This window comes from Acanthochromis polyacanthus, chromosome 20 (genome assembly GCF_021347895.1).
Source record: "Acanthochromis polyacanthus isolate Apoly-LR-REF ecotype Palm Island chromosome 20, KAUST_Apoly_ChrSc, whole genome shotgun sequence".
Taxonomy (NCBI): domain Eukaryota; kingdom Metazoa; phylum Chordata; class Actinopteri; family Pomacentridae; genus Acanthochromis; species Acanthochromis polyacanthus.
Window position 1 is genome coordinate 30,612,800 of NC_067132.1, and position 22,457 is coordinate 30,635,256.

The 22,457-nt window shown below is 41.7% G+C and overlaps 1 protein-coding gene across 10 annotated transcripts in view; it reads left to right on the top strand.

Moving 5' to 3' along the window:
- The first annotated feature begins 30 nt into the window (after positions 1-30).
- Positions 31-22,457, top strand: part of fars2 (phenylalanyl-tRNA synthetase 2, mitochondrial) — a 185,531-nt gene continuing 163,104 nt past the window's right edge. For 2 of the 10 annotated variants that reach the window (XM_051940296.1, XM_051940298.1), the window contains exons 1-7: positions 14,757-14,866; positions 16,345-16,667; positions 19,203-19,289; positions 19,725-19,784; positions 20,001-20,169; positions 20,472-20,634; positions 20,753-20,884. In XM_051940296.1, coding sequence (XP_051796256.1) covers positions 14,801-14,866; positions 16,345-16,667; positions 19,203-19,289; positions 19,725-19,784; positions 20,001-20,169; positions 20,472-20,634; positions 20,753-20,884 — 1,000 coding nt within the window. In that variant the 5' untranslated portion in view covers positions 14,757-14,800. Of the gene's footprint in view, positions 144-14,751; positions 14,867-16,344; positions 16,668-19,202; positions 19,290-19,724; positions 19,785-20,000; positions 20,170-20,471; positions 20,635-20,752; positions 20,885-22,457 lie in introns of those variants that run through there. The other 8 variants (XM_022206689.2, XM_051940301.1, XM_051940302.1 and 5 more) reach the window with 8 other exon arrangements.

Consider the following 22,457-nt stretch of genomic DNA (forward strand, 5'->3'; position numbering starts at 1 on the left):
TTAAATTAATATCTCCAAACTTTACTGTTATAATAATCAGAAAAAAACGTTAAACTAATTTTAAAGAGGTTTAATATCCCGGTAGAGACACAGGCACGCCTCCGCTGGCCAAACAACATCGCAACGCTGCAGTGTGACAGAAGGTGAGTTAGCTTTGCTCCTTTTAACCTCTTTAAAAATGCACTTTACAACACAAACTCTGCGTTTTTGTGAATGAACGGCGACGTGAGGTTAACGCGCCAGATTCGGGGACACTAACAGGCAGCGTGTCTGCTCTCAAAACGCTTTATTTCCCCACACAAAACGCCATGTTGTGGCATTTAAGCTGCTCTGCTGCACCTGACAGGAGTGCAGCTGTAAAGTTAGCAGGTTTTAGGTTGTTTAAACTCAGAAACACAGATAATAGCAGCCCAGAAGAGCTTTAAAGTGAAGGTTCTTGGTGATGCAGACGTGTGTTTGTGTGTGCACATATTTGGGACTCATTTGTGACCTTCCTGGTTGACTATCTGTGACCTGAACAGGGTCAAACTAAACCTCACAAACACACAGACATCCCAGAAATCCATCTAAACTGAGCACCTGCAAATGATAGAACACACTTTTTATGGAAAAACGAAAACTTTATTGCTAACTATGTGTATTACATGTTGTTATATGTTATTATATTTCACTGTAGGCTCTATATTGACGTAGCAAACTAAATAAAAAATAAATTACTAGGAAACTGATTATGATGTATGCTGTAAGATAAACAGAGAGTTGAATTTCTTTTTGTGTATTTATTTCATGATCATTTCAAAAATCTGTCATCAACATGTCAAACATTTTCCCAAGTGTCCACAGGTGTTACCAATACTGGAACATATAACTGGGGCTCCTGAAAAATCTCTGAATTTTTGTCATGTGACTGTTGGTCGCAGCTGATTGTTAGTTGTAGTTCACAGCTCAGATTTGTTTTCAACTGTTGCATGGGTCCTACATGTCAAAGCTTTGTGGGAGACAAAGAGAAAGACGCTGTTGAAAGAAGCTCAAATTAAATGTGGACTAGAGTTCACCAGAAGACATGTGGAGACTCTGAAGTCACCTGGAAGAAGGTTCTTTGGTCTGAGGAGACCAGGATGGAGCTTTATGTCCATCAGACTAGATGATATGTTTGATGGACACCAAACACTGAACATCATCACAAACTCGCCATCCCCACAGTGAAGCATGGTGGTGGCAGCATCATGATGTGAAGCACGGTGGTGGCAGCCTCATGATGTGAAGCACGGTGGTGGCAGCATCATGATGTGAAGCACGGTGGAGGCAGCATCATGATGTGAAGCACGGTGGAGGCAGCATCATGATGTGAAGCACGGTGGAGGCAGCATCATGATGTGAAGCACGGTGGAGGCAGCATCATGATGTGAAGCATGGTGGTGGCAGCATCATGATGTGAAGCACGGTGGAGGCAGCATCATGATGTGAAGCACGGTGGTGGCAGCATCATGATGTGAAGCACGGTGGTGGCAGCCTCATGATGTGAAGCATGGTGGTGGCAGCATCATGATGTGAAGCATGGTGGTGGCAGCATCATGATGTGAAGCACGGTGGTGGCAGCATCATGATGTGAAGCACGGTGGAGGCAGCATCATGATGTGAAGCACGGTGGAGGCAGCATCATGATGTGAAGCACGGTGGAGGCAGCATCATGATGTGAAGCACGGTGGTGGCAGCATCATGATGTGAAGCACGGTGGAGGCAGCATCATGATGTGAAGCACGGTGGAGGCAGCATCATGATGTGAAGCACGGTGGAGGCAGCATCATGATGAAGCACGGTGGTGGCAGCATCATGATGTGAAGCACGGTGGAGGCAGCATCATGATGTGAAACACGGTGGAGGCAGCATCATGATGTGAAGCACGGTGGTGGCAGCATCATAATGTTCAGACTGACTGAGACTAACACAGGATCTAAAGCTCCATTTTAATTAGATGACATCATTTTATTAAAATGTAGAAAATCGTCCAACAGAACCAGGTGGAGGAACACATGATGTCAGTGTCCTCATAATGAAAGTTCAAGTGTGTGTATTAGTGTGTCTTAGTGTGTGTCTTAGTGTGTCTTAGTGTGTGTACAGTGTGGTCTTTAACAGTGGATGTGTGAAAGGTCAGAGACACATCCTGTTTGCTGATGTCCTGCTGTCTTTGAGTGTAAAGGTCAATGGTGCCACTGTGTGTGTGTGTGTGTGTGTGTGTGTGTGTGTGTGTGTGTGTGTGTGTGTGTGTGTGTGTGTGTGTGTGTTGATAAAAACCCAGCTGACGATAACATTGATTGTCACCTCGATCTTTCTGGTGCAATGAGGCAGTGTGTGTGTGTGTGTTTTAGTGTTATTTTAGTTCCTTTTTGTGTATTTTTGTCTATTTGTGTGTCTTTTAGTGCCTTTTGTGTCTTTTTCATGCTGTTTTAGCAGCTTTTGTGTTAAATTTGCGTCTTTTTGTGTCATTCTGGTGTTATTTTAGCATATTTTTGTGTCTCTCATTGTGATTTTACATCATGTTGTGGTGATTTAGTACCTTTTGATGGTAATTTTGCATCTTTTGTGTCAATTTTTGTGTGTTTTTGTTGTGTTTTTTCATGTTTTTGTGGTTGTTTGGAACTTTTCATGGTGGTTTTGCTTCGTTGTCAGTGACTGTGGTTGTGTTTGTGATGATTTTGTGTGTTTTATGGTGTTTTTCATTTCTCTCTGTCATTTTGGACGATCATTTAGTTCATTTCTGTTAATTATTGGCGTGTTTTGACTTCACCGTCGTGTCATGAAGAAGCAGCTCTTCAGAAAGCGTCCAGTTCTGTGTCCTGATGACTAACGGAGCTGTGTTTTTGTGGTGTGGATCAGAGTGATGGACGCCGCTGCAGGAGATCAATAAGCAGGATTTCCTTCGGTCTCGGCTCAGCGGAGCGACTCGATTCGTCTCCTCGCAGCTTTCTGATGAATCCTGCAGACCCAGAAGCAGCTGGAAGTCTGAAAGTTCAGAACGATTCCAGCTGCAGCACAGAAACCTGCTCAGATTAAATCATCTCCACCTGATTGTTTTATTCAGAAATAAGAAGACGCTTCCTGAAACCTCCCAGATTGTGTCTTCTAGTCCTGGTTTCACTCTTCTATGGTCGTTTTGTTTTGTGTTTTGGTGGTAATTTGCAGCTCTTTTAAGTGATTTTGAATCTTTTTGTGGTGATTTTATTGTGATTTAGTGTCTTTTTGTGATGATTTTCTGTACTTTTTGGATGATTCTTTTGTGTTTTGGTGGTTATTTGCAGCTCTTTCAAGTGATTTTGAATCTTTTTGTGATAATTTTACAGTGATTTAGTGGCTTTTCATAGTGGTTTTGTCTTTTTGTGGTGATTGTATATACTTTTGGGTGATGTTTTGTGTTTTGCTGGTAATTTTGCTCTTTTAAGTGATTTTTGAATCTTTTTGTGGTGATTTTATCGTGATTTAGGGTCTTTTTGTGGTGATTTAGGGTCTTTTTGTGATGATTTTCGATACTTTTTGAATGATTCTTTTGTGTTTTGGTGGTAATTTTCCTCTTTTAAGTGATTTTGAATCTTTTTGTGGTTATTTTATTGTGATTTCGGGTCTTTTTGTGGCGATTTAGGGTCTTTTCGTGATGATTTTCTATACTTTTTGGATGATTCTTCTGTGTCTTTGTGGTAATTTGCAGCTCTTTTCTGTGATTTTGCATGTTTTCCTGGTCGTGAGAACTAGGATTACACTAAAACAAATCTGTGTTTCCCTCCTGCACCTGTCAGATTTTTATCTGGGTGGACTTTTAGAGGAGTGAAATGAGTTTTCTGGCTCCACGCTGAGTCTGTTTGATGCCGGTTTGTGGCTTTGAATCGCCGCTGCGAGCTGCAGATTGAGTTTTCTGGCTCCTTTCTGCTGCCGGATCAAGGCCTCACATCGATCGCTTCCTCCGAGTTCAGACCGGCGGAAGAATCCGTCTGGGACGAATCAGCCGCTGACCCGAAGCTCGAGTCCGACCGGGTCTTTTCCTCCGGTCTGGACCGGTTTTATTTCAGTTTAATGAAAAGCAGCGAGACGAGACCAGAATCCATCAGACTGCATGGAGGAGAACCTGACATTTACCCAAACAGCGCTGAATTAAACATGAGCGACGTACAGTTTAAAAACCGCTCCAGATTTCCTGAATGTCAGCGAACGTCGAGTCCAGCGGCTTCCCGTCGATTCCTGGATGAATATTTAACGTTTACGGAGGTTTCCCTGGGATCAGTTAATGTCACAGGAAGTGATGTAAACAAAGCAGACCGCTCTAATGGGCATCGAATTGTAGAAAATACACTAAAATCAGACAAAATAACTGACAGCGAGTTCAAACTTTAACATTTAGACCAACGATGATGTTTCAGAGCCGCTCCACCTGCAGAACAATCTCAATTTTACACCTTTTATGGGGATTTTCTACAATTTTTTGGTAATTTTTTTGGTAATTTTGTTCCTTGAAGTGGTGATTTGGTTAATTTTAAGCAGCTTTTGTGTCTTTTTGACGCAGTTTTGTCGTGATTTTGTGTGTTTTTAAAGTGACTTTGCTTCTTTCGTAGTGATTTTTTGCTTTTTATGGGAATTTTATGTCTTTTTGGGATAGTTCTATCACGATCTTGAGTTTTTTAGTGGCAATTTTGCTCCTTTTTATGGTCGTTTTGCATGTTCTAATGCTCATTTTGTGAATTTTTGTTATAATTTTGTGTCTTTTTAACGTGGTTTAGCTTTGTTTGTGGTAATTTTGTCACTTTGTGGTAATTTTGCATATTGGTATGCAGATTTTGTGTCTCTTCATGGGATATTTTGTTGTGATTTTGCTTCTTTTGTGATCTTTTTATCCTCTCCTTTTATTCCTTTTCATTTCCTTTTCTTAGTTCCATTCCATTTCCTTTCTTTTTTTCCTTTCTTTTGATCATGTTCTTGCTTTTTTCATTTCCTTTGTTTATTTTCCTTTTGTCTCCTTTGTTCCTTTCCTTTCCTTTGTTCCTTTCCTTTCCTTTGTTCCTTTCCTTCCCTTTGTTCCTTTCTTTCCTTTCCTTTGTTCCTTTCCTTTCCTTTGTTCCTTTCCTTTCCTTTGTTCCTTTCCTTTCCTTTCCTTTGTTCCTGTCCTTTCCTTTGTTCCTTTCCTTTCCTTTGTTTCTTTCCTTTCCTTTCCTTTCCTTTTCTTTCCTTTCCTTTCCTTTGCTCATGTTCTTTATTTTTCATTTCTTTTGTTCCTTTCCTTTCCTTTCCTTTGTTCCTTTCATTTCATTTCTTTTGTTTCTTTCCTTTCCTTTGTTCCTTTCCTTTCCTTTCCTTTGTTCCTTTCTTTTCCTTTCCTTTGTTCCTGTCCTTTCCTTTGTTCCTTTCCTTTCCTTTGTTTCTTTCCTTTCCTTTCCTTTCCTTTCTTTTCCTTTCCTTTCCTTTCCTTTCCTTTCCTTTGCTCATGTTCTTTCTTTTTTCATTTCCTTTGGTCCTTTCCTTCCCTTTCCTTTGCTTTCCTTTGCTTTCCTTTGTTCCTTTCCTTTCCTCTCTAACTGTATCATCGACAGGGGCTGTTAGTGTTTGTCCTGAATTAGCCGCCGTGCTAACTACTGTTAGCTGCAGCAGCCGTTTACGGACCGTCAGAGTGTGACGTTCGCTGTCCTAATGTCATCCAGGATGTGGGATTGATTTCTGTGGCGTGTGGTTTGCTGTGTTTTCGTCCTCCATCTGTTCGAGGAAGCCCTTCCTGAACCTGCTGAGCCCACCAGACCTCGAACACTCGGCGTTATGCAACATCCATGTTGGAGCGACTCGGTTTAATAAGTTGAGGGAAGCTTTTTACTCCGGGGGTTCACCTTCTGTTGCTTTCAGCATTGAATCAGCATTCTGGTTTCGGCAAAGATTTACAGAAAAAGATTAGTTTTTGTGAAAGTAAACACAGATTTCTACAAAGTAATGTCAGATAATTAAAAATCCTGAAAACATTGAATGCAGCTTCATCATTGATTCTGTTGGTCTCCATCAGTCTGAACATCTGGACGCTGAAGTTTTACCTCATTTACTTTATAAAAACTGTAAAACTCTGTCAGGTTCAGAAGTTTTCAGGTCCAGACTCTAATTCTCAGGTGGATTGAGGTTCACATCATGATGCTGCCTCCACCGTGCTTCACGTCATGGGTTCTGTAAAGCGTCTTGAGATGATTTGACTGTAATTGACGCTATATAAATAAAATTGAATTGAATTGATGCTGCCTCCACCGAGCTTCACATCATGATGCTGCCTCCACCGAGCTTCACATCATGATGCTGCCACCACCATGCTTCACATCATGATGCTGCCTCCACCGTGCTTCACATCATGATGCTGCCTCCACAGTGCTTCACATCACGATGCTGCCTCCACCGTGCTTCACGTCATGATGCTGCCTCCACAGTGCTTCACATCACGATGCTGCCTCCACAGTGCTTCACATCACGATGCTGCCTCCACTGTGCTTCACATCACGATGCTGCCTCCACTGTGCTTCACATCATGATGCTGCCACCACCATGCTTCACATCATGATGCTGCCACCACCATGCTTCACGTCATGATGCTGCCTCCACCATGCTTCATCATGATGCTGCCTCCACCATGCTTCACATCATGATGCTGCCACCACCATGCTTCATCATGATGCTGCCACCACCGTGCTTCATCATGATGCTGCCTCCACCATGCTTCATCATGATGCTGCCTCCACCATGCTTCACATCATGATGCTGCCACCACCATGCTTCATCATGATGCTGCCTCCACCGTGCTTCACATCACGATGCTGCCTCCACCGTGCTTCACGTCATGATGCTGCCACCACCGTGCTTCATCATGATGCTGCCTCCACCGTGCTTCACATCATGATGCTGCCTCCACCATGCTTCACATCACGATGCTGCCACCACCATACTTCACATCATGATGCTGCCACCACCATGCTTCACATCATGATGCTGCCTCCACCGTGCTTCACATCATGATGCTGCCACCACCATGCTTCATCATGATGCTGCCTCCACCATGCTTCACATCACGATGCTGCCTCCACCGTGCTTCACATCATGATGCTGCCTCCACCGTGCTTCACATCATGATGCTGCCACCACCATGCTTCATCATGATGCTGCCTCCACCATGCTTCACATCATGATGCTGCCACCACCATACTTCACATCATGATGCTGCCACCACCATACTTCACATCATGATGCTGCCACCACCATACTTCACATCATGATGCTGCCTCCACCGTGCTTCACATCATGATGCTGCCTCCACCATGCTTCACAGTGGGGATGGTGTTCAGTGTTTGGTGTCCATCAAACATATTGTCTTGTCTGATGCACATAAAGCTCCATCCTGGTCTACTCAGACCAAGTAACCTTCTTCCAGGTGTCATCAGAGTCTCCACATGTCTTCTGGTGAACTAATTTGTGCTTAACAGTCTGTAAAAAAAATGAGCCCAGAATGAGGCTAAAATGAGGCTACAGTGAGGTAAAATGAGTCTACAGTGGGGTAAAATGAGGCTACAGTGGGGTAAAATGAGGCTACAGTGAAGTAAAATGAGACTACAGTGAGGTAAAATGAGGCTACAGTGGGGTAAAATGAGGCTACAGTGGGGTAAAATGAGGCTACAGTGGGGTAAAATGAGACTACAGTGAGGTAAAATGAGGCTACAGTGGGGTAAAATTAGGCTACAGTGGGGTAAAATGAGACTACAGTGAGGTAAAATGTTACAGTGAGGTAAAATGAGGCTACAGTGGGGTAAAATGAGACTACAGTGAGGTGAAATGAGACTACAGTGAGGTAAAATGAGACTACAGTGAGGTAAAATGAGATGGTTTCCTAAAACGAGCATCTAGCAGCATCTGTGGGTTCAGAAGTTTAATTTTTTCCAGTTTGTTTTATGAAACCAGGACTCTGCTCATGTTCCTTCGTGGTATTTTTTATTTTTCTCCGTCGTCCCCTGAAGGACCAGAAGAAGCCCGTTAAACGTTTTCTCTTGTCAGGTTGAACTTCCAGAGACGGTTTTCGTACTGAGCTTGTTTTAAACTTTAAAACAGCCCAACGTTTTGTCCTGCAGCCGCCTCGCTCTGAATCCATGTTTTATGACCTGCGAGGCCTCGGCGCCGCTCGTCTTCATCCGGCCGAGAAAACAGTGAAAGTAAAACATTCAGCCGCTAATAAGGAGGAGCTGCAGCCAGATTACAGGAAACAGAAAACACTCTGACTCCTCAAGTTTGTTTTACTGTCGCCTCAGAATGTGTCAGACCAGGAAATATTCACCATTAGTTCAGGAGGTGAAGGAAACACTGCGGTACTACAGAAGTATTGGAGAAAGGACTGAAGCCCCAAAAGGAAAAGGAGAAGCAATGTGGGAACAATAAAAGGTTCAAATTTTCCTCAAAATGTTGAGGAAGAACCAAAAATATATGATAAAAATGCATAATTTTAGGCTACAAAAGTAAAAAGAAAGGAAAAAATATTGATTTGAGTCCAAATTTTCCCCAAAATGTTGACTTCTGTCAGATTTCTGACATTGAGGAAAAACTAAATATTTGAAGATAAAAAAGACTATATTTAAGTGTAAAAAAAGTCAAAAAGAAAAAAATGTCAGTCATGCTAAAAAAATATTGATTTGAGTCCAAATTTTGCTCATAATGTCGACTTATGTCAGAAATACGACATCGCAAGTCAACATTTTGAGGAAAGACTAAATATTATGATCAAAATACATATATTTTGGTTACAAATGTGAAAATAAAGAAAAAAATGTCAATAATGATGAAATAAATTTTGATTCTAAGTCTACGTTTTCCTCAAAATGTTGACTTATGTTGAATTTCTGAAATAAGTCGACATTTTGAGGAAAAATGAAATATTTCCAGATGAAAATGCATAAATTTAGATGAAAAAAGTCAAAGCATGAAAAGAAAAAAATATCAGTCATTATTTAAAAAATATTGATTTTTATTAAAATATTTACTTATGCCAGACTTCTGAAATGAGTCGACATTTTGAGGTATTGATCCGATTGATCCTCTGATTGATCCAGTTGATCCTCTGATTGATCCGGTCGGTCCTCTGATCGATCTGCTCGGTCCTCTGATCGATCTGCTCGGTCCTCTGATCGATCCTTTCGGTCCTCAGGAGAACCAGCGACTCCTCGTTGAATCTGCTGCAGGACGGCGCTCCGGTCAAATAATGATGAGCGAGGAGGAGGAAAACAGCGTGAATAAATCAGAAGGATGAATAATGCAGCCTCGCCAGCAGGAAGCGTCGCCTGCCGGACACGTTTTCCTCCAACGACGTTTAAAATTCACAGAAAAAGAAGTTCTTCCTCTGATCTCCGTCTTCAGGAGGTTTTTAGGAACGAAACTCGACTCATAGCTGCAGACTCATCAAATCATGAAGAAAACCGATTTTAGTATTTCATCTGAGATCAGGAGGGAAAAGTTCAGTTTAAAGGATCAAACCGGTTTATTTTCAGTTTAATTTAACGTATTTTTGTTGTCTTAAGCTTAAGTAGTAGTTTTGGTATCTTGAAATTAACCAAGTTGTTCTTTAAACTTAACTAGTAGTTTTAATACCTCAACCTTAACCGGTAGTTCTGGTGCTTTAGGGCGCTCTAGTAGGTTTGGTGCATTCAACTTAACCAGTAGTTTTACAACCAAACCAAGTTCTCCAACCGCTGAAATTAAACACAAGCAAACACAGAATAAACACTCCTGTGTAGTATTGTGTGTGTGTACCGTTGTGTAGCAGTATTTTGTGTGTGTGTGTTGTCATGTTGTGAGTCCTCACAGAGATAGGAAAAACTCAGTGAAGAAACAAATTGGATGTTTGAGGAGCTGCAGAGTCAGCGCTTCCTGCTGCAGCACAGCCTTCATCATGTCACATCCTCATCCTCCTCTTCCTCCTCTTTCTTTTCGTCGTCCTGTGATGTAAAAACAAACTAAATCTGAGCTGTAAATCGTCATATATTATTAAATCATTTATTCAATGCGTCTTCTTCAAAAATCCTCTAAAAAATAAATCGTTTATTTTAACTGGATTCTGTAAAAAACTAAAAATTCTTCACTTCTTGGTGTAAATGTGAAGCCATCAGTGACTCAGCTGTGACTAACGGCCAAGCAACAAAAAATCAGAGAGTTTTCCATCTAATCATCTCCACAGCCTGCGGCTCCACGTTGCCTTCACTGTCTGTGGAAAAATCTGACATTTGGCATCAAGTACTTTATTGCGGCTTCTTTACAGTTGACAGTAATTTTATTGTGCTAAATTCTACGTCAGTGTGCAGATTGTTTTGTCTCTAAAATGTTCAGTTTGTCTCTGAGCTGCTGCTGTGAGGCGTCACAGGATTGATTTTCTGTGGTTTTCTTGGTTTCTCGTAACTCTGCTGAGGAGAACAGAAGAGTTTAGAGAAAGTTCCTGGTTGGACTCCAGGCCGGAGGGAAAGGCGAAGGAGCCATGCAGATCTGGAGTTTATGGCTTTTTAATGCAGGAGGAGGAAGATGGATGTGAGGTCATCCCAGGACTCGCTGTTTTAAATAAACACCGCCGATCGCCTCGACTGCAGCTCCTGTAAATCTGCTGCCGACCAACTTATCATCTCAGCCGGCCTCCTGCAGATATTTACTGCAGCCGTCCGGCTTTATGGCTGCGATTCCACCGAGGGCAGTTTAACTCTCTGAAGGCAGGAAGCTTTAAAAACCATCTTATCTTTAAAAAAATCACTAAAATTACAGCTTTTATCTGAGCAAGAAACTGTGAAAACGGAAAGAATCGTCGGATTTTCAACTTTCTGACGGTGCTTGAACTGCTCATCTGTGACGTGTTTTTCTGTCTAGAAACTGAATTAAATCTGAGGCTGAAATCACAAAAAATCATCAGAGGTCTTGTTCACTAAATTCACTAAAAATAAATGTTTTGTTCTAAATGACAAAAATTCTACGTTTTATTTCAGATTTTCGATATTTTAATGCTAAATTTTTGACCATAGTCCAGAAGTTTGAGGATTGATCTTCTAATTTAGATTTTTTTAATTGTATAATTTAAGATTTTTTCATCATGATTGTCTGTTTTTTTACAGTGTACTCAGAGATGAGTAGTTCAAGGACTGTCAGACAGTTGAAAATCTGATTTTTTTTTTTGTATTTTACAGTTTCTGCCTGACACAGAAAGACAGAAAAAGAAACATAAATTTCACCAAAGTTGCAAAAATGACCAAAAAAAATGCAAAGATGACACGAACAGGTGCAAAAATGAGAGAAAAAGACAAAAAGGGACACTAAAAGATGTTTAAATGACACAAAAAGACAACAAAACATGTAAACATGGGATAGAACTGTCACCAAAAGATGCAAAAATGACACAAAAAGATGGAAAAATGACACAAACATGTGCAAAAATGAAATAAAAAGTTGCAAAAATTGCACAAAGTTGCAAAAATTATACAAAAAGAGGTAATAATGACACAACAAGACACAAAAATGCAACCAAAGTTGCACAAATGACACAAAAAGTTACAAAAATAACACAAAAAGAAGATGCAAAAATGACACACAGATGGTGGTTTTGTAAATCTCAGTTGGTTTTCATGCTGGCGGCTCGTTTCTGATCCAGGTCAGAACGTCTTCCTGTTCCTCCTCTGCTGCTTCATTCATGCTGCTCGTGTCACCGGCGAGTCGTGAACAGGAAGTGAGGCGGTGGGATGCTGACGAGCCGCCAGAGAGGAACTCCCTCTGATGGAGACGCCACCTGTTCATCCCTGCAGACGACATCACTTCCTGTCCGATCCCGGGCCGTCGTGTTTTCCCTACAGGAGCTGCTTCCTGTCGCGGTTTAATTTGCGCTGAGTCCCACGGAGTTCTGAGCATGCTCAGTAGAGGCCTGAGCTAGAGAAACTAAAAACAGAAAGAAGAGGCAGATTTCCAACTCTGTCCTTGAACTACTCATCTGAAAACTGGAAGCTAAAATCACCACATTTTATTAAAATCTCTTTATTCTGCATGTCTTAGTTTAAAATTTAACCAAAAATCTAGAGTTTGCACTCAACGGATTGTGTAAAAGTAAAAAAAAAAAAATCTGTTCTTTGATGCAGCCGTGAAGCCGTTTTTAACTCTGCTGCGACCGACACACCGATGATAAAAATTCTGGGATTTTTTTGACTAAACCTTGAGGTTGTGTTGAAACGGGGCAGGAAGGTGAAAATTAATTAAAAATGAGGATCCGTTTTTAAAAACTGCCAGAATGATGCCATTTATCAGCAAGAAACTGTAAAAGCAGAAAGAATGTCCACATTTCCAACTTTCCAAAGGTCTTTGAACTACTCACCTGTGATCCACTGGTGAAAATCTTGATTTTTATTTCTGGTGTTACAGTTTCTTTCTCATAAATTGTTCCATTTTGACTTTGTTTTGTTTTAAAGCTCCTCATTTTGAATTTGATTCCACACTTGTCTCCTAAATGAACACTGCCTGCAATTCAACCGAAAACTTCCTGAATTTTCGTCATGTCCCTGTTGGTCACAGCTGAGTCGGTCATGATTTCACGGTTGCATCGAGGAAGTCAGAATTTTTTGTTTTAAACACAATATAATTGGAGGACACGGTTGATTTTTGTTCTTTTTTTTTCAACCAAACAACAAATATCAGGATTTTCAGCTCAGATGGGTAGTTCAAGGACCGTCAGAAAGTTGAGAATCCGGCCTGTTCTTGGTGTTTTTACAATTTCTGGCTCTGGTGGTGTCATTTAAAGGCTGGTTTTACTCCCAGATTGACGTGTATTTGCAGGTTTTAGGTGTTTCTTCCTGCTGCTCCGTCGGTGGATGAGTCCGGGTGGAACTTTATGTTTTTCTGCGTGTCGTTCTGCAGACATAAATCTGCCGTGACTCTCCCTCTGCAGTCTGTGATTTATGGCCTCGCTCTGTCACCGTGTCACCATGAATCCCTCCACGCCGTCTCCTCCACGCGACACCGTAACCTTGGCGACCGCTGGCTTCGTATTTCCCGCAGTCGTCGGTTTCCGTCACGCCGAGCTCTGCGTCGCTGCGGGTGTTTTTTAATTTCTCTTCCCACCTCTTCCTGTCAGCTGGTTAGTCACAGCGACTTGTTGGCAGCCGAACAAGGGATTCTCTCAGCAACTTTCACACATGATGAATCATGTTTCGCTTCCTGCTGCAGCTCCTGTCGGCTGCAGCCTAATCTGTCGCATTCCTCCTTCATTAGTGGCTTCGTTATCGTCTTTGTTCTTTTGGTGAAATGAAGAAAAACTGTCGCTTTGTTTTTCTCTAAAGTCCTGCAGCTCGACGGAAACACAACAAACGATCACGAAGAAGGGCAGAGGACTCCGGAATGTTCTGTCAGAACATTAGGGTGGAACAAAGAGAGAAAAACAGCATGAAAATATGTAGGAATGATACAAAAATGACAAAAAAAGGGCACAAAAAGATGCTTAAATGACACAAAAAGAGGAAGAACGGCACAAAAAGTTGCACAAATGATGCAAAAAGACAAACATGACGACAAAAGATGTAAACATGGCATAAAAATGACACAAAAAGTTGCAACAATGACACAATAGGATGAAGAAATACACAAAAAGATGCTAAAATTGCACAAAAAGACAAAGATGACAACAAAAGACGTAAACGTGATGGAAAAATGACACAAAGATTAGCAACAACTACACAAAAAGAGGCTAAAATTACACAAAAAGTTGCAAAAATTACACAAAAAGATGAAAATGACAACAAAAAATGTAAACATGGCATAAAAATAACATGAAAAGCCACACAAATAGCACAAAAAGACAGAAAACAAGACTCAGAAATGATACAAGACAGAGATGACAACAAAAGACGTAAACGTTACGTGAAAATGCCACAAAAATTTGCAAGAATCGCACAAAAAGAGGCTAAAATTACACAAAAAGATGCAAAAATTACACAAAAAGTTGCAAAAAATACCCAAAAGATACAAAACATGACAGAAAAAGTCACAAAAATTATCCAAAAGAGGCATAAATGACACAAAAAGGCAAAAAAATACACAAAAAGATGCTAAAATGCTACGAAAAAACAAAAATGACAAAAGATGTAAACATGATGGAAAAATGACACAAAAATTAGCAAAAACTACACAAAAAGAGGCTAAAATTACACAAAACGTTGCAAAAATTACACAAAAAGATGAAAATGACAACAAAAAATGTAAACATGACATAAAAATGACACAAAAATTACAGAAAGAGACAAAAAAGACCTTAAAAGCGGCAAAAAAGACACACAAATAGCACAAAAAGACAGAAAACAAGACACAGAAATGACACAACAAGACAAAAATGATAACAAAAGATAAAGAATAGATAGAAAATTGATAAAAAATGATGCAAAAAGACAAGGGGACGCTGGAAGACGCGAAAGTCACAAAAACAAGAACAGCAAAGTTTGAAAAACAACAGAGACACAAAATTTTGCAAAAATGACACAAACTACAAGAAATGGACAATAAAAGATGCTCCAATGAGATGAAAAGAGACAAAAACACACAAAGGTTACTGATATTGTGTACTTTTTCTCTCTTTTTGTGTATTTTTGCGTCTTTTTCTGTAATTTTAACGTCTTTTTGTGTAATTTTGGCTTCTCCTTCAGCCGACCGAACACGAAAAGTGGCCGTGACCTTTAGCCGACGCGGCACCGCTCCTCGCAGGAACCAGTCCGTTGGTTTTTTATTCGATCGGTGATGCCTTCAGGCGATGATCTGCTGCGCTTTGAGCGTTGAAGCCGCCGTGACCTTGAGGTTTACCTTCAGCCAGAGCCGGGTTTGTGCGTCTGTTTGTGTCTGTGTTTGTGTGTCTGTCTGCGTGTCTGTCTGTGTTTGTGCGACCTCGGTGTAACACGACACCGGCGGCCGAGCAGAAGGTAAAAAGCTTGGTGGATTTAGGGAACAATAATCCATTTTTGCTGCAATGCCACTGCAATGCAACACCCTTTGTCTTGTTGAGGGAAGCTCCCCGAGTGTGTGTGTGTGTGTGTGTGTGTGTGTGTGTGTGTGTGTGTGTGTGTGTGTGTGTGTGTGTGTGTGTGTGTGTGTGAACAAATATTTGAGGAGGACGGAGGATAAAAGGGCGATTGTTGAAGGACAGATGATGGAGAAGCGTCGTCTTCACCTCTGCTGTTTGTCCATCAGAGCGATTAGAAACGAAGCGCTCGCTTCGGCCGACCTCTGCCGTCCTTATTCCAACACCTCCGCTCATTTGCTTCTGCAAATGATAAATGTGACGGCCGGAGACCTCCCCGATCGATGGGCGAAGAGAACGGCAGGCGGTTAGAGACGAGCCGTAGAACACGATCAGATAAAGAGACGGTTAAGTCAGGAGCCGGTGGAGACCAAAACTGGAGCTAAAAGAGGACAAATGCTAGCTAAAGGACCAAACTGGACTAGAACGTCAGAAAACACCGCACCAAACTCTGATAAAGTTCCAGAAATTAATCAACCAAACTGTGCTAAAACTAAAAATTAATCAACTCAGATGAAACACGAGAAAACACCAGAGATAAAAAGGTTAAAACCCCAGGAAATACTGCAGCAAACTCTAATGAAGTACCACAAAATCTTAGCTCAAACTGGGCTAAAACAACAAAAAAATAGAGGAATGAACTGGAGTAAAACACCAGAAGAAATGGAATAAAAAGGGTTAAAACACCAGGAAATACTGCACCAAACTCTAATGAAGTACCACAAAATCTTAGCTCAAACTGGGCTAAAACAACAAAAAAATAGAGGAATGAACTGGAGTAAGACACCAGAAGAAATGGAATAAAAAGGGTTAAAACACCAGGAAATACTGCACCAAACTCTAATGAAGTACCACAAAATCTTAGCTCAAACTGGGCTAAAACAACAAAAAAATAGAGGAATGAACTGGAGTAAGACACCAGAAGAAATGGAATAAAAAGGGCTAATACACCAGAAAATACTGCACCAAACTCTAATGAAGTACCACAAAATGTTCGACCAAACTGAGCTGTAAAGCAGCTGAAAATACTGGACAAAAATGGGATAAAACACCAACATTTTCTCAGTTTTGTCAATGAAACAGTAAATCACAGATGATGAGTAGTTCAAGGACCTTCAAAAGGTTGGATATGAGATTTTTTTGTCTGCTTTTAAAGTGTGTTACTGCACTGAACTGTGTCATTTTTTGTGAATTTGGGGCTTTAAACTTTGTTCCAGGGACTATTTCCAGTGGTGGATTGATCCCTACAAGTGTTGTATCTCTGTTTAATGTCCCTCCAGCTCCATGGACCAGTCATCATGATACTGGGCCCCTCACTCCTCCCCCACCTCCAGCCCTGGCCCCGCCCCCTGCTTCGCCGCCTCCTGTCGGACCTCTGGACCAATGGCAGCGCGGCGTCGTGCAGACGCCTCAGCACTGACGGCCGCACCCCTCAGCCCGCCGTCGGCCAGGACTGGGTGGAGGTGTTGGGACAGTCCTACGCCCGGGACGACTTCACCAACGTCACCCCAAAGACGTTGGCCAGAGTGGGCCGGGACCTCCACAACCAGACCCACCACCCACTGTGGCTGATCAAGGAGCGCATCAAGGCTCACTTCTACAGGTAGGAGTCACCTTATCAGGAAGGGTTTGGGTTTCTCCATGGACGTTCATGTTCACATCACTTCTACATCCCCAAAGCATCACACTTCCACCTTCATCCTTCACTGTCAGGACTATGCATCCACTGTGGTTCCCTCCAAACGTCCTGGATCCATCTGAGCCAGACGAGTTTATCTTATCTGACTAAAGAATGTTGTCCAACTAGGGCTGGACCCGAATATCCCGAATATCCCGAATATCCGAATATTCGTTCGTTACAGCGGTATCCGGACATTAATTTTGGTATCCAAATATTAGTCGGGTTGCTGCCGACTCTGACGTCCCGCTTCACTTCGTTGCATAGACACAAGATGCTGAAGACCTCCGCTGTTTGGGAATTCTTCAGTTTAACTGAAGACAAAACGAAGGCAAAAGTAGGACCCGGGAGACCAGACGAACGGATCCGAATATTTGGGCCGTCTCCGCCACAAGTCCCGCCCCCTGTCGGACGTTACGGGGCGGAACGAATATTCGTCTTTAATAGGGCCAGAATATTTGGAGGCCATAAACCACTATTCCGCCCAGCCCTATCTCCAACATCCATCAGTCTTCTTTTCATGTTCTTAGGCATAATTTAATCTTTTAGTTTGGTACTAAACAACAACTAGGGCTTTTGTTCTTGTCCTCCGTCCATAGAGGTTGATGTTCTGAAGAGTCTGAGCTTCACACTAGTTTCCACTGAGAACTCCTGGACAAGTCTGAAGCAGCTGCTGTCTGTTTTTACAGCTGGATTGTGGAAGTAGTTCACCGTCTGCAGCCATGATTAGTGGAACTATGACTCCTTCTAGACCTCCTGATTAGTGGAACTATGACTCCTTCTAGACCTCCTGATTAGTGGAACTATGGCTCCTTCTGGACCTCCTGATTAGTGGAACTATGGCTCCTTCTAGACCTCCTGATTAGTGGAACTATGGCTCCTTCTGGACCTCCTGATTAGTGGAACTATGACTCCTTCTAGACCTCCTGATTAGTGGAACTATGGCTCCTTCTGGACCTCCTGATTAGTGGAACTATGACTCCTTCTAGACCTCCTGATTAGTGGAACTATGGCTCCTTCTAGACCTCCTGATTAGTGGAACTATGGCTCCTTCTGGACCTCCTGATTAGTGGAACTATGACTCCTTCTAGACCTCCTGATTAGTGGAACTATGGCTCCTTCTGGACCTCCTGATTAGTGGAACTATGACTCCTTCTGGACCTCCTGATTAGTGGAACTATGGCTCCTTCTAGACCTCCTGATTAGTGGAACTATGGCTCCTTCTGGACCTCCTGATTAGTGGAACTATGGCTCCTTCTAGACCTCCTGATTAGTGGAACTATGGCTCCTTCTGGACCTCCTGATTAGTGGAACTATGGCTCCTTCTGGACCTCCTGATTAGTGCTGACACTGATGTTTTAGTCGATCCTTTACCATCTTTGTGAAGCCTCAGAATCATTTCTTTCTTCCATTTCTTTTCCACATGGAGCCATGATGAAGACATGAAGATCCAAACAGTCCATTGGTCTGAAACTGAGAAGTTCTGCTCATTTTAGAACCAGTTGGACTGATTGGATTCATTGTTGTTGCTTTGAGTTTCTACTTTGGAGTCTGAATTTTCAGCACCGTCCTTCTCAAGTGTTTCTTCTAAACATTCCAAACAGGAGAGGCTTTGTGGTTCCTCTTATAAATATGGAGTTATTTAAAGGTGATGGTTTACTAACTGTTGTTGTCTTCAGTTAGTTTCTGCTGCTAGTAAATAAAATCTGAACTGATGTAATTACTTTAGTTTTCTGTCTACAGACTTCATGAATGAAGGTCTAATGAGTCTTCTGGTTTCGGACTTCAGGCCTGAGGCTACAAACGTGAAAACAAAAACAAAAACATGAATTGTGGTTGTTTGTCTGGTCAACAGCTCTAATTGTTGTTGTTGTTTTCCTCCTGCAGCCGGCGGCTACAAACCTGGAGATAACAAACAAAACTCAGATCAGTTTTCTGTGGAGGTTCAGGATTTAGATGAGTTATTTATATTTTGAAGTGTTTTTGTGTCTCTTTGTGTCCTTTTTGTGTAATTTTGACATCTTTTCTCTCAGTTTTGTATCATATTTGCTCCTTTTTGTGTCAATTTTGTATCCCTTTTACATATTTTTAAGTTGTTTTCATTTCTTTTGTGTCAATTTTGAGTCTTTTGTGTCATTTTGTCTGTTTTTTCTGACTCTTTCTGTCATTTCTTTGGGTTTTGGGCATTCCTCACTAAATTTGTTTTGCAAAATGACACGATTATGAGATTGAATAGTTTTTCTAAAGAATCACAGTGTCAGAGGTGGTGCTGCTGGTGATGCTCATCAGTGTTTAAAGGCTCTGAATAGTTTTTCTGTGCTTTGGTTCGACAGTATTTCACCGTTTGCTGTCAGGTTTGTGGGTTTTCTGTGAACAGCAGCAGTATCGTGTCCTTCAGTCTGGTTTTATTTCTGAATCCGTCCATTTATCAGCACTAACGACCGCTTTCTTCCCCCACAGCTCCTACATCGGCCGCTGGGGAAACCCGCTGTTCTCCGTCCACGACAACCTGAGTCCTGTGGTCAGCGTGGAGCAGAACTTCGACAGGTCGGTGACGGATCTCTGCCAGTACAGAGTTTACAGATTAACAGAGGAAATATAGACCCTCAGGCTGACTGACTTCTTTTGGTTCTTAAAGATGTTCCACTTTTATTCACGAGGCTTCCTCAGTTCTAACTAGTACCTAACAGGTATTTAGACCCACTCTAACTCATGTTTACAAACGTTTCCAGTCAATTTGGACATTTTTTAGTCATTTTTAACATGTTTTGAGTCATTTAAGACGTGTTTCAGTCCATTTGTCCAAATGTTGAGTGATTTAGGGCACATTTCCAGTCATTTCGGACGTGTTTTTAGTCAGTTAACTGTATTTTTCTGTGTCTGTATGAGTAAATATTTGTGAACCAAAGTGAAGAATTTAAATAAATCATCGTGTTTGTGTTGAATTGTGTGAATTCTAATATTCTATGTTTTGATGGACAGCTTGCTGATTCCTCCCGACCACCCAAGCAGGAAACGAGGAGACAACTATTACCTGAACAGGTGAATCACACCGATCAATACCCACAATGCATCTGTAGAGAACCTCCTGATGTCAGCCTGGATGTACAGCTTAGCTTAGCTTAGCTTAGTCTAGCTTATCTTCTTCCACCTCTGCACACGTTTGAGCAAACTAGAGGTTGTAGGTGAGGAACACCTGAAACTAGCAGCTAGCTTAGCATCAGAAAGGGTCACTGATGGTGTTTATGTTGGACCCAGAACCACGATGCTTCGCGCTCACACGTCGGCCCACCAGAGGGAGCTGGTGAGTTCGGGGCTGGACGCCTTCCTATTGGCCGGAGACGTCTACCGGCGGGACGAGATCGACTCCAGTCACTACCCGGTCTTCCACCAGATGGAGGGAGTCCGACTCTTCTCCAACCACGAGGTAGATGTTCTGTTCTTATCTCGTCTTTTTTCTTTTCCCATCTCATCTTGTCTCATATTATCTCTTCTTTTTTCTTTTCTTTTCTGATCTGATCTATTCATTTCTTATTCTAACTAATGTCGTTACATCTCTTCTTTCTTTTCTTTCTAATCTCATGTAATCTATTCATGTCTTTTCTTATCTCACGTCATTTTTTCTTTCCTTGTCTCATCTCGTCTTTCTTCTTTTCCCGTCTCTTCTAATCTCATCTCTTCTTTCTTTTCTCTTCTAATCTCATCTCTTTATCTCCTTCCTTATCTCAGCTCTTCTCTCAGGTGCGTAGCGGTGATCTTCTGTCTCTGTTTGAACGAGGCGGCCGTCGGACTCCAGAGAAGCAGGAAACTCACAGTCTGGAGGCCGTGAAGCTGCTGGAGTTCAACCTGAAGCAGACTCTGACTCGACTCGTCGCTCAGCTGTTTGGAGAAGGTAGGAAGCTGCTGGAGGTCTGAGATCTGCACTGACTGAAGGACACCACGGTGAACCTCATTCCTCTATTCCTTCTCCTCCTCCTTTGTTCTCCTCTATTCTCCTCCTCCTCTCTCAGACGTAGAGGTCCGCTGGGTCGACTGCTACTTTCCCTTCACTCATCCCTCCTTTGAGATGGAGGTTCGTTTCCAGGGCGACTGGATGGAGGTTCTGGGATGTGGAGTGATGGAGCAGGAAATACTGAACTCAGGTGAGATACACACAAACACAAACTAACACACACTAACACAAACAGACACACACACAGACAGACAGACAGACGACAACAGCAAGTGTATGTTTTTTTGAAACATACACTTTCAAAAAAAATTAAAACTCATTTCACAATGGCTAACTTGCCGCTAACTTCATGCTAACTTCATGCTAACTTACTGCTGATTTGCTGCTAACTTGCCGTTAACTTCATGCTAACTTACTGCTAATTTGCTGCTAACTTGCTGCTAACTTGATGCTAATTTGCTGCTAACTTGCTGCTAACTTGATGCTAATTTGCTGCTAACTTGCCGCTAACTTTATGCTAACTTACGGCTAATTTGCTGCTAACTTGCCGCTAACTTCATGCTAACTTACTGCTAATTTGCTGCTAACTTGCTGCTAACTTCATGCTAACTTACTGCTAATTTGCTGCTAACTTGCAGCTAACTTACAGCTAACTTCCTGCTAGTTTGCAGCTAACCAGTAGCTGCACTTAACTGCTGCTTGTTATAGATATTTATCCTCTATATATTTATACTAGATTTTTAACATATTAAAACTGGCTTTTATAAATCTGACAGTTCAGTGAAAAAGTCCCTGAATTTTCTTCACATGACTGCTGGTCACAGAAGCGTTATTAACGGAGGATCACAAAATATTTAGATGGTTTTATGAATGAAACGTGTTGAATCAAACGATTCTGATGAAAAATCACAGTTTCAGGCTGAGATTTGGTTCGTTTTCCTGATGAGTAGTTTAGGGGCCGTCAGAAAGTTGAAAACCCTCATTCTTTCTGCTTTTATGGTTTCTGATATTTTGAAAATATTTTAAAACCAACAGGCAGGTTTTGGGATTCAGAGGACTAAAATATGAACAAAAAAGAACAAATAATTAAAGAATGAATCATCACCACCCACTTTAAACTGTTTCCATGACGACAAATAAAGAACAAACGAATCATCATGTGTAGCTTCGATTAATTTAACGAGGAAAACAAAAGATAGCAGCTTCATAAAATATTAATCTTTATGACTCAAAGATTGACAATAAAACCAACCTATTTATTGTTTTTTTTTGTTGTCAAACCCCTGAACTGGATCCGTTTTTCTATTTTAATGTCTCGGCGTGGAAACATTGGACAGTTTTCCCACATTATTATCACCGCTGAATCCACAGCAAAGCCGCAGCATCTGCTTTTCAGACACTTTGAGGCTCGGAGCTTGAAGCCGTTGATTATTTCTGGCGGCTGTAAAACACAACATCTGGAGCTCAGAGTCAAACTTTCCTTTGAGCTCGTTAGCGGCTACATGCTAATGCTAGGAAAGTGCTTAAACAGCTGCTGTTTGTTCTGTTTTTGACTCCTTTCATCCAGTTACAGTAGCTAAATGTGGACTACTGCAGCTTTAAACTGTTTCCTGTTTGTTGGGCGACTTTGGAGCCTGGGTGAGAATCTAAAACGGAGACTTCTGGATGCACCAGGGTTTAAAGATGGCCTGGATGTCGCTTCTTTTGGGACTGGAGAGGCCGGAAAATCAATAACGGCACAGCAAACTGACTTTAAACACTCA